The 9,235-nt window shown below is 53.6% G+C and overlaps 1 protein-coding gene across 1 annotated transcript in view; it reads left to right on the top strand.

Moving 5' to 3' along the window:
• The first annotated feature begins 1,853 nt into the window (after positions 1 to 1,853).
• The window catches only part of LOC103264187 (nuclear pore membrane glycoprotein 210-like), a 20,516-nt gene continuing 13,134 nt past the window's right edge, over positions 1,854 to 9,235 (top strand). Inside the window, exons 1-4 of the mRNA XM_021714327.1 lie at positions 1,854 to 1,922; positions 3,347 to 3,509; positions 3,907 to 3,942; positions 4,788 to 4,946. Of these exons, the coding sequence (XP_021570002.1) occupies positions 1,854 to 1,922; positions 3,347 to 3,509; positions 3,907 to 3,942; positions 4,788 to 4,946 (427 nt within the window). The remainder of the gene's footprint in view (positions 1,923 to 3,346; positions 3,510 to 3,906; positions 3,943 to 4,787; positions 4,947 to 9,235) is intronic.

Raw genomic sequence — 9,235 nt, 5'->3', positions numbered from 1 at the left:
CGTGACAGATCTTCCCCTCCCCCTTTTTATTGTGGTGAGATATATACAACCTAAAATGGAGCATGTTAATCATTTTAAGTGTCCACTTCAGTGACAGTAAGCACATTCACAGTGTTGTGTAACCGTCTCCACCATCCACCTCCAGAACTTTTTCATCTTCCCAAAGTGAGGTTCTGTCCTCGTTAAACACCAGCTCCCACTTCCCCTCCCCCCAGCCCCTGACACTCACCATTCTACTATCCCCGTCTCCATGAATTTGGATACTGAGTTCCTCATGTAAGTGCAGACAGACTGTTGTTCTTGTGACTGGCGTATTTCACTTAGCACAGTGTTCTTGAGCTGTATCCATGGTGCAACGGGTCAGATTTCCCTTCCCCTTTAAGGTTGAATAATTTTCCATTGTGTGGATACACCGTGTTTTGTTATGTATTCGCCCATGGAGGGACTCTTGGTCAGTGGTCAGTTGCCTCCACCCTATGGCTACTGTCAGCATGCCAATGTCCAAGTCCCTGCTTTCAGTTCTTGTGGGTATATGTCCCTTCGAGTCAGCAAGTCATTCATATGGGATTGGGTTTTGCCCCGATCTGCCATTGACTGCTAGCAAACTTGGGCTTCCTGCCGCCTGTCTTTGGGCTCCGTTTGTCATCACAGCCCTCAAGACCACCTTGCCTGGGTTGTGAGGGCAAAATGAATTCATAGGCATGGAGTTGTGCAGAGTGCAATGTCCCCTGCATACGAACCTTCAAGTTACGAACTTTGGAGATGTTTGCCTGCACTTCTGAATGTGTTATTTCTCTCCACTAGGTGTTAGTATAAGCTGTGAAATACATAAAATGCTCTATAGCCCATTGACGTTAGTTGGGTACCTAGGCTAACCTTGTTGGGCTTCAAACAGATTGGACTTACAAACATACTCTCCCTTGTAAGTTGAAAAGTCCCTTGTAAGTTGAAAAGTTCCTGTACTTGGGCAGTGGGAAGTGTGTAGGAAGTTGAGCTTGGTGTCCTGGCTGGAGATCAATGCTTACCCTCAACTTTAGGGAAGCAGAGTCTAGAAGATGAGGGGCGGTTCCAGGCGTGGCTTTCTGAGACTTCACAGGGGGAGGTGGGTTCGAGGTGGGGTTCTGAGACGCTGCATTGGAGGGTGTGTCGAAAGACCAGAGGACGCACACGGAGGAAGTACAGAGTCATCCAGGAACCCTGGCAAGGAGTGGCACCGCACCCTGGAGGAAGATGCTTTGGAAAGCCTGGCCGCTGCTGACAGCATCTGAGCACAACTGGGCACTTTCTAAGCACTGGGCAGGACCCTAAGTGTTTTCCATGTTTCAACCCAGCAGTTCCAAAAGGAGGCTTTTGTGAATAGCTGAGGACACTGAGGCGTAGAAAATCTGAAGGCCACAAGGCCGTCGAGCTCTTTGGCATCAGTTGCCCTCCAGAAGCAAGTGGAATGTCCTCTGCTCTCCGTCTTCCCAAAGGAACCCCAGGAAAATGCTAAGGGTAACACACAGGGCCTTGCATTTCTCCTAGGAACGCAGTGGAGATAGTCCCTTGGCGTGGGGCTCCTGGGGCAAGACGGTGCCCCTACCGGATGGCCAGGGCAGCACGGATAAGAGGGGGCAGGCTGAGTTTATAAAGCGCCCACTCAACATTCATTCAGCCGTCATGGCCCAAAGGAGCAACCCCTCCCAGGGGGCACCTAATAGACTTGCAGGTTTGGTCTCTGACCTGCCTGCCATAGAAGTCAGGGAACCGGCACACGTGACAGACCTCAGAACCAGAAAGAGGCGAGTTGCCTCCCTTCTGTCAGTGGAGTGGCGAGATGAAAAGTCGTCCAAAAAGAGCCATTCCTGTGACCGATGGCACTGGCTGCCCCAACGCTGAAGTGGATGGATCCTCTGGGAAAACTGGGGGCCAAGGCAGCGAAGGTTCCCCACGACCAAGACTCCAGTGGATTGTTCACTTTGACGTGGATTTTGTTTTATTTGTTTTCAGAGATGGAGCCTCACTCTGCCCCCAGACGAGTGCAGTGCCACTGTCATTGGCCACTCAGCCTCAGCCTCCTGGGCTCACGTGGTTCTCCTGCCTCCGCCTCTCGAGTCGCTAGGACTGCAGGCACACGCCACCACACCTGGCTATTTTTATTTTTGTGGCGGCGAGGTCTTGCTGTGTTGCCCAGACTGGTCTTGAACTCGTGGGTTCAAGCAATTCTCCTGTCTCAGCCTCCTGAGTAGCTGAGAGTCCAAGTGCATGCCTCTGCACCTGGCTGGATAGGTTTTTTAATGGAGATAAAATTCACATCGCTGTGTCATTTTTACCAGCTTGACTAGACCGTAACGTCGGGGAGTGGTATCAGCACAGGGAATTGAATTTCGAAAGCCCCTGTCCTGCCTGGCATCCTGTGGAAGACACTGAGCATCTGGGTTGGGTGACTGTTAGTGTACTTAATCACATGTAGACATGCAGGATAATGGTAACCCCAAATTAATTCTCTGCGTTTCTTTTCTTTAGGTCTTCCTTCCTTGAGAATAAGATGTTTCTTCTTTCATATTTTTATTCCCTTTTTGTCCGTCTTCTGTTTGACGGCTCCCTTTCTTGTAAACACACTTCTGAAGTACCCACTCTCAGCCAGCACTTTGCCGGGTGCTGGGTGTGCAGCGGTCAGCAGGCCTGCCTGGGCGCCATTCCTGGATCTTGCAGCCCTCGCAGGGTGGGACAGTCAGTCAAATAATGCCCCCAAGTGAGGCCCACGAGTGCAGGAGAGGAGCTCCTGGGTCTGAAGCGTGGCATCTGTGCTGTTGGCAGGGCGGGGCTTTGGGCCGACGTCATGGGCCTCTCTGCGTCCTCCCTCTTCAGGTCCCAGCCCTGCTGGTGCTTATGTCGATTGACTGCAGACATGGTTGCCGTGGCAGCCAAGTTCTAGACACTTGAATAGAATGTGGGAAAGATACGCCGGCTGGCAAAGTCAGTATCTGAAAAGAATTTGAGTGGTTGGAATGGCTGACATTACTGAAATACAATGCACGAGGTCTGGAAAAACCAGGGGCTTGATCATATGTTGGCCTGAGGTTCAGGTGTCACGGACGCAGGTGTCGACGGCACTTTGGGCCCAGCACACCCTTGAGCTGTGGCGGCTCAAAGGACAGGCTGGGGTCAGAGGCAGAGGAGTCAGCTCTCAATCATTTTTGACTCGGAACCCTCCCCTCCCAGGAGATCCACGGCCATCTCTAGAGCTTGCTAGGGGTGGAGAGTCACGGGGGACATTGACAGAAGCACATCCGGGGGACCAGCCTGGGCCACCAGGGGGCATAGGGTGTGTCTTCCAGAAGAACCTGGGCCTCTCAACCCACAGGACCGCTGTGCACCCTGCAGGCTACAGCAGGGATGTTCTGGGCCCCAGGGACCCTTCCTGGGTGTGACCGGCGTGAGCAGAGCCAGGAACTGGGCGGTGATCGCATCCCTTACCGTCCGCCAGGCCTTCCACGTTCATTGTCTCATGAGGAGGGAGGTCCCTGGTATAGAGGCACCTAGGACTGGGCACGGTGGAGGTTGAGGCTGCAGCGTGCAATGACCGTGCCTATGGATAACCACTACACTCCAGCCTGGAAAACAGCAAGAATCTATCTCTCAAAAAAAGTGGGGGATCGAAGTCTCTCAAAAAAGCTCCTTATTTTCTGTCTTAGGGTTTTGCCAAGAGGGTTTCCTCTGTGTTATGTAAGACCCCTTAAGGATAAGTATTTTCATCTTCTAAAAAGGCTCCTTTTCAGAATTCCCATCTGAAATTCGGAAGCAGGTTTTAGCTGAAAGTCCTCCGGAGCCTTGGCCCGGGCACCCTCTGTGCCAGGTCCTGAGCTGGGACCCCGAGAGGAGGGTAAGCAGGAGCATTGCTGTACTCTCTCATTCGGGGGCTAGCCTATGGCCCACCTCCGGGGATACTGAGGGTGACTGGTGAGGCACTCCAGGGGTTCAGGAACGTGAAAGTGGAGAGGCTGGTGGGGTGGGAATCCCAGCTCTGCTCCTAAGGCGCTTGGGACGGCGAGCAAGCTGCTCGTGTGGGATCCTCAACCTCTCGTCTCTAAAATGGCGTCAGAGTCCCTATTCCCAGGGCTGTTGAGGGAAGATGAAGAAGGGTCGTGAGATCCCTGGCATGGTCCTGACGCATCTCAATCCCTGAGTGTCAACAGTGCCTGTAGTCTCTGCCCACAGGGCAAAGAGAAGGACACAGACATGGTGGGCTTTGTAGAACTCTTCTTTTCTGGGGAAATGGTTCTCCACCCTGGCTCAGATGGGACCCAGCAGGGACACCCTGAGGGGTGTGAGGACAGCAACAGGGTTCATTTTTTGCCATTAGAGACCCAGCTCGTGAGGCCCTGTGGGTGACCATTGACCAGAGCCTTTTTGGAAACCCCTAGCGGCTGGACAGAACCAGCGAGAACCCTGCCTTTCAGCCTCTTGTATGCAGATGCAAGGGGTTTGGTTGCTTCTGTGATCTTCAGAGATGCTCTGATGTCAGTATTCTTTAAGCAGTTAGCAATTTTAGCCACAGGCTGTGGAGTTTTTGTTTTCTTAAAGCAGCTTTCAGCAGTCCCAAGAAAACAAATTGCCTCTGAAAATTCATGGAGCATCAGCTTTGACCACAGGCTGGAGAATAATGTTAAAATTTAAAGCACTGAAAAACAAGCCCAACCAAATTGAGTAGCTGTACTGACAGCGGGGTGCAGAGATTTGGGGTAACATTTCCTGTTCTTGCTCCCTCTGTCCGCCTTTGCTCCTTTCTGTGTCTGTGTGGCCAGAACTGTCAATGCCTTCCGACCAGTATGAGCTGCAGCTTCAGAACAGCACCCCAGGCCCTAAAGGGGACCCAGCGAGGCTCATGGCTATCTTGACCCAGGACACGTCGATGGTCACTGCACTGCAGCTGGGACAGATCAGCCTCGTCCTCAGCCACAGGAGTATCCTCTTCTTGGGCCTGTGTGCATGCAAGAGAGTATGTGTATGTGTGCACATATGGCAGGTCTGCAGTTTTGAAGTCATGTCGTTTTCTCCCTAAAAGCCAGGCAAGGCTAAAAATAGCCATGTCCCCTCAACGATCTGAAAATGGGAAAGACCCAAAGTAGCACCCCCACTGAGTGTAATTGCTCCTCTTAGCGGTTGACTCACCTGAGAGCTCCCAGGGACAGGGGTGATGGCAGGATCTGAGTGTCATTCCTTGCCTTCAGTACCTGTCAGTGGGGCCTGGCAGAGGCTGTTTCCATACCAGCATATGGGTTGTTGATGCCCCAGACTCGTCAGTGTGTCCTATGTGGTCTCTGGTGTCCTTTGGGGAGCTTCCTCTTTGTGAGTGTGGGAAGTGTAGAGTGGCCTTTCATTCTGAAAAATGCTTAGGCCAAGAGGCGTTTTCATCTCCACTTCCACCCATGTGATGTCTTGATACTGCTCGGGCGTCTGCATTGTGCTGCAGCCTGCTGGCTGGTCTGTTTGCTTCCTGTGCCTTGTCCCTTAATGAACAACGCAGGTCTTCACATACAGGGTGCTTCTAGGCTACCCAACAGCACCATTTACGTGGTGGAACCCGGCTACCTAGGTAAGTGCGGACCTCCTACATGCTGCTCATGTGTGACTACATGAGTTTTAAAAAAGGCAGAAGCAGTGGCAGCTCCATACCCAGGTCAGCTCTGCCACCTGCAAGGGCCATCTGCACTCAGCTGTACCCTGGCCTAGGCCGCTCCCCAGCCCTTCCCTGGACAGGACAGAGCGAGCTGAGCTGGGTGGGTGGAAGGCTCAGCAGGGCAAAAGGCAAGACGGAATACAGTGGTGGAGCTCAGCCCCTCCTGGTGTCTACTCCAGGGCTTTGCCAGGCCTGACCTTCGCGGTGGCTGTTTGGAGGCTTGGGGCCCAGCAGTCAGCTCAGTGAGAGAGGGACGCCCTAAGCTGATGTGAACTGTTGGCATGTGACTTGGCAGGGAGGAGGGGAGGAGTCTAAGAGATGCTATTTAAGGTGGGCACTTTCTCCAAGGGAGCGTCTTGACCACTGCAGTGGAGGTGAGAAAGCACCGGGAGTCACAGGGGACAGCCAGTGTCGTGCCGTCCCAAGTAGGAAGAGGGCAGAGAGGCCTGGGAGGACAGGGCTGTCTCACAAAGCGGCACTCAGGGCCAGGCTTCAGAGCACGGGCCTCCTGTGGGTTGAGCATGAATACCCGCTGAGAACTTGAGTGTATGCCCGCTGTGGCCTCAGAGCATAGACCTGCTGAGGGTTTTGTAAGGTAGATCTACTGAGGTTTCAGAGGGTAGACCTACTGTGAAGAGCATAGACCTGCTTGGTTTCATAGGTTAGACCTACTGAGGGTTCCGGGGGGAGACGGTGACTGGGTGTAGAGCCGCTGTGGATTCTGAGCACTGGCTCACCAAGGACAGGCTGGAGTTTGAGGCGCTTTTGCCCGCAGCACGGGCTGTGTTCAGAGTCGGCCCTGGGGAGGTGAGTTCAGGACTTGGGGCCGATGGCAGACATTCCTTGTCACCCTCCTCAGCCGCGTGTCCTTCCTTAAGTCGGAGGCTGGGTGTGTCGTTGCAGGGCCTTCCCGGTGGGCCACATAGGGCCTCTGCTCTGGTCGCATCCTTCTGTCCAGCCCCGCCGCCCTTGAGTTCTGAGTGCCCAGGCTCCCGTGCTTGCCATTCTTAGGGCTCACCGTCTACCCTGGGGACAGGTGGGTGCTGGAGACGGGCCACTCCTACGAAATCACCATCAAGCTGTTTGACAAGTCCAGCAACAAAGTCTACCTGTCGGAAGTGAGTGCGCACTCAGGTCCTGCCAGTGAGATGAGGTGGGGTTATCTCCTGAGGCGGCTGCCGGAAGAGCAACCCTCAAAGCAACAGGCGCCCCCACACGAGTGGACCGAGGAGGGGTCCTCTGCTTCCTGTGGTGCTCGTGGGTGTGCAGGAGACACTGTCCCGGCATGCCTGGGGCCTGTGATTCTGCACACTCAACCCAGCAGCAGGCCTTCTGCAGAGCTGGAGGGGAGACGGTGTCCCAGCAGCAGGGCTTGGGGACATGGAGTGGGGAGGTGGGAGGTCTTTGCCTGCTGCTCTCCTGTCCCCTTCTCATTGACTGGGAGCTGCCCGGGAGCATGGGTCATGGGTCATGCAGGGAGCGTGGCCTGGGAGGCTCCAAGGCCAGAGTCCTCAGAGCTCTGTCCTGGGACTCCGTCCAGCCTGTCTGCTTGTGAAAGCCTCTAATCCCCGTGGCCTCTTGGTCTACCCTGGCCTGCCTTATAGCGTCTAGCCTTAATTCTGAGTTTTTGAGTCACCCCGGAAGCCCCTCTCACCCACCCTGCTTGCCTTCCAGAACATCCGAATCGAAGCCTCGCTTCCTCCTGAATTCTTTGAGGTGCTCTCATCTTCCCAGAATGGGTCGTACCATCACATCGGACAATAAAGAGAGGCCAGATAGCCATCTGTGCAGCCCTCACCTCTGTGGTGGACCAGGCAAGTCGGTGTCTCCCTTCTCTGTCCCTGTGCCCACAAAGCCTGCCTCTGTAGGCAGAGTTGTTGGCCCACGTGGGGACATATGTCCCTGGGAGTTGGAAGCTCCAAGCTTAGCCTGGCTGCACCCCCTTCCAGGTTCTTGGGGCGGTCCTTCCCTCTCTAGCCTCAGTCCTCAGCTTTCCTGTGGCTACCTGTAGCTGGGGGTATAGGACTTCTCCTGTTCCCATACTGAGCCAGGGTGCCCTCTTCCTCGCCTTTTCCTGCCCTGTCCAAGTAGTTTGCGCCCTCAAGGACTGGGGCTAGAAATCCTTGTTTGGGGAAACAGCTTCGGGTTGTGTGTCCAGCTGTGCCCCAGCCAGGACCCAGTAGCATGTGTTTTGGCTTCTTCGGTCCTACAAGTCGTTTTTGCCTTTGTGTTCACAGTCAATCAATTTAGGTGGAAGTGGTATTTTATAAATTAGAAAACTGGCGTAGGTGTTCTCATTTCTCAGCATGCACAAACTTCCCCAGATATGTGGGAGTCCGCAGGCTGTAGCAGAAAGGTCTGTGTACCAGACAGTGCTTTCTGGAGAGTTGATCACCTCAGCTATGGGGCTTGGACACGTTGTTTGAAACTAACTCCAAGCCTTAGTTTCCCCTCATAAAGTGGGAACAACCACTTCTGTCCTGCCAGGGCTTTCCTAAGGATTCATTCAGGCAGCATTTATGGGAGTGGCCATTCCAGAGCCATGGAAATCCATCCCCATGGAGACCAAAAAGGCTGCAAGGTGCCTGGCATCTTCCTTTCCAGTCTTTCACAAGCACAAAATCCACTTTTGTGGCCTGATCCCCAAAATCAGGAGGGGTGAGTGTCTGGGTGAATGGGAAAAACTGCTGATAACTTGGTTGTCTTAGTGATGTGTGGTGACCTCACCCCTTGTAGGACGGAGGGGTCCACATGCTCGGGTACCTGTGTGGAACCAGCAGGAAGTGGACATTCACATCCCCATCACCCTCCATCCCAGCATCTTGACATCTCTGTGGCAACCAAAGACCAACCCCTATCAGTATACGATAAAGATACAGATACCCCCTCCTCTGGGTACATTCCTTCGGGTGTGTCCATGGGATTGTGGCTTTTTTTTCAGTCGGAGTCTAACTCTGTCTCCCAGACTGGAGCGCAGTGGCACGTTCCTGTCTATCGCAGCCTCCACCTGCTGGGCTCCAACGATCCTTTCACCTCAGCCTTCCAAGTAGCCAGAACTACAGACGTGCATTACTATGCCCAGCTAATATTTGATTTATCCGTAGAGACAAGGTCTCGCCAAGTTGCCTGGGTGGGTCTTGAACCTGCAGGCTCAGGCAATCCGCTTGCCTCGGCCTCCCAAAATGCTGGGATTACAGGCTGACCCACTGAGCCCGGCCGGGATTGTGGCTTTTGCTCATTCTGTTATTTTTAATGTTAGTCTTTAGTGGCTGGGGAGTTTCTTTTTGTTCGTTTTTGAGTTGGAGTCTTACTCTGTTGTCCAGGCTGGAGTGTAGTGGCACAATCACAGCCACCCAGCGTTGACCTGCTGGGCTCCAGCAATCCTTCCGCCTCAGCCTTCCATGTTAATGGAACTACAGGCGCGTGTTACCACACCTGACTAATTTTTGATTGTTTTGTTGTAGAGATGAGGTCTTGCCAAGTTGCCCGAACTTGTCTTGAGCCCACCCTCTAAGGCAATCCACTCGCCTTGGCCTCCCAAAGTGCTGGGATGACAGGCTGAGGTACTAAACC

The sequence above is a fragment of the Carlito syrichta genome, unplaced genomic scaffold, assembly GCF_000164805.1.
Source record: "Carlito syrichta isolate Samal-C Ts95f unplaced genomic scaffold, Tarsius_syrichta-2.0.1 Scaffold305627, whole genome shotgun sequence".
Lineage (NCBI taxonomy): Eukaryota > Metazoa > Chordata > Mammalia > Primates > Tarsiidae > Carlito > Carlito syrichta.
The sequence above is the reverse complement of the archived record's forward strand: the minus strand, read 5'-3'. Positions and strand labels throughout refer to the sequence as shown.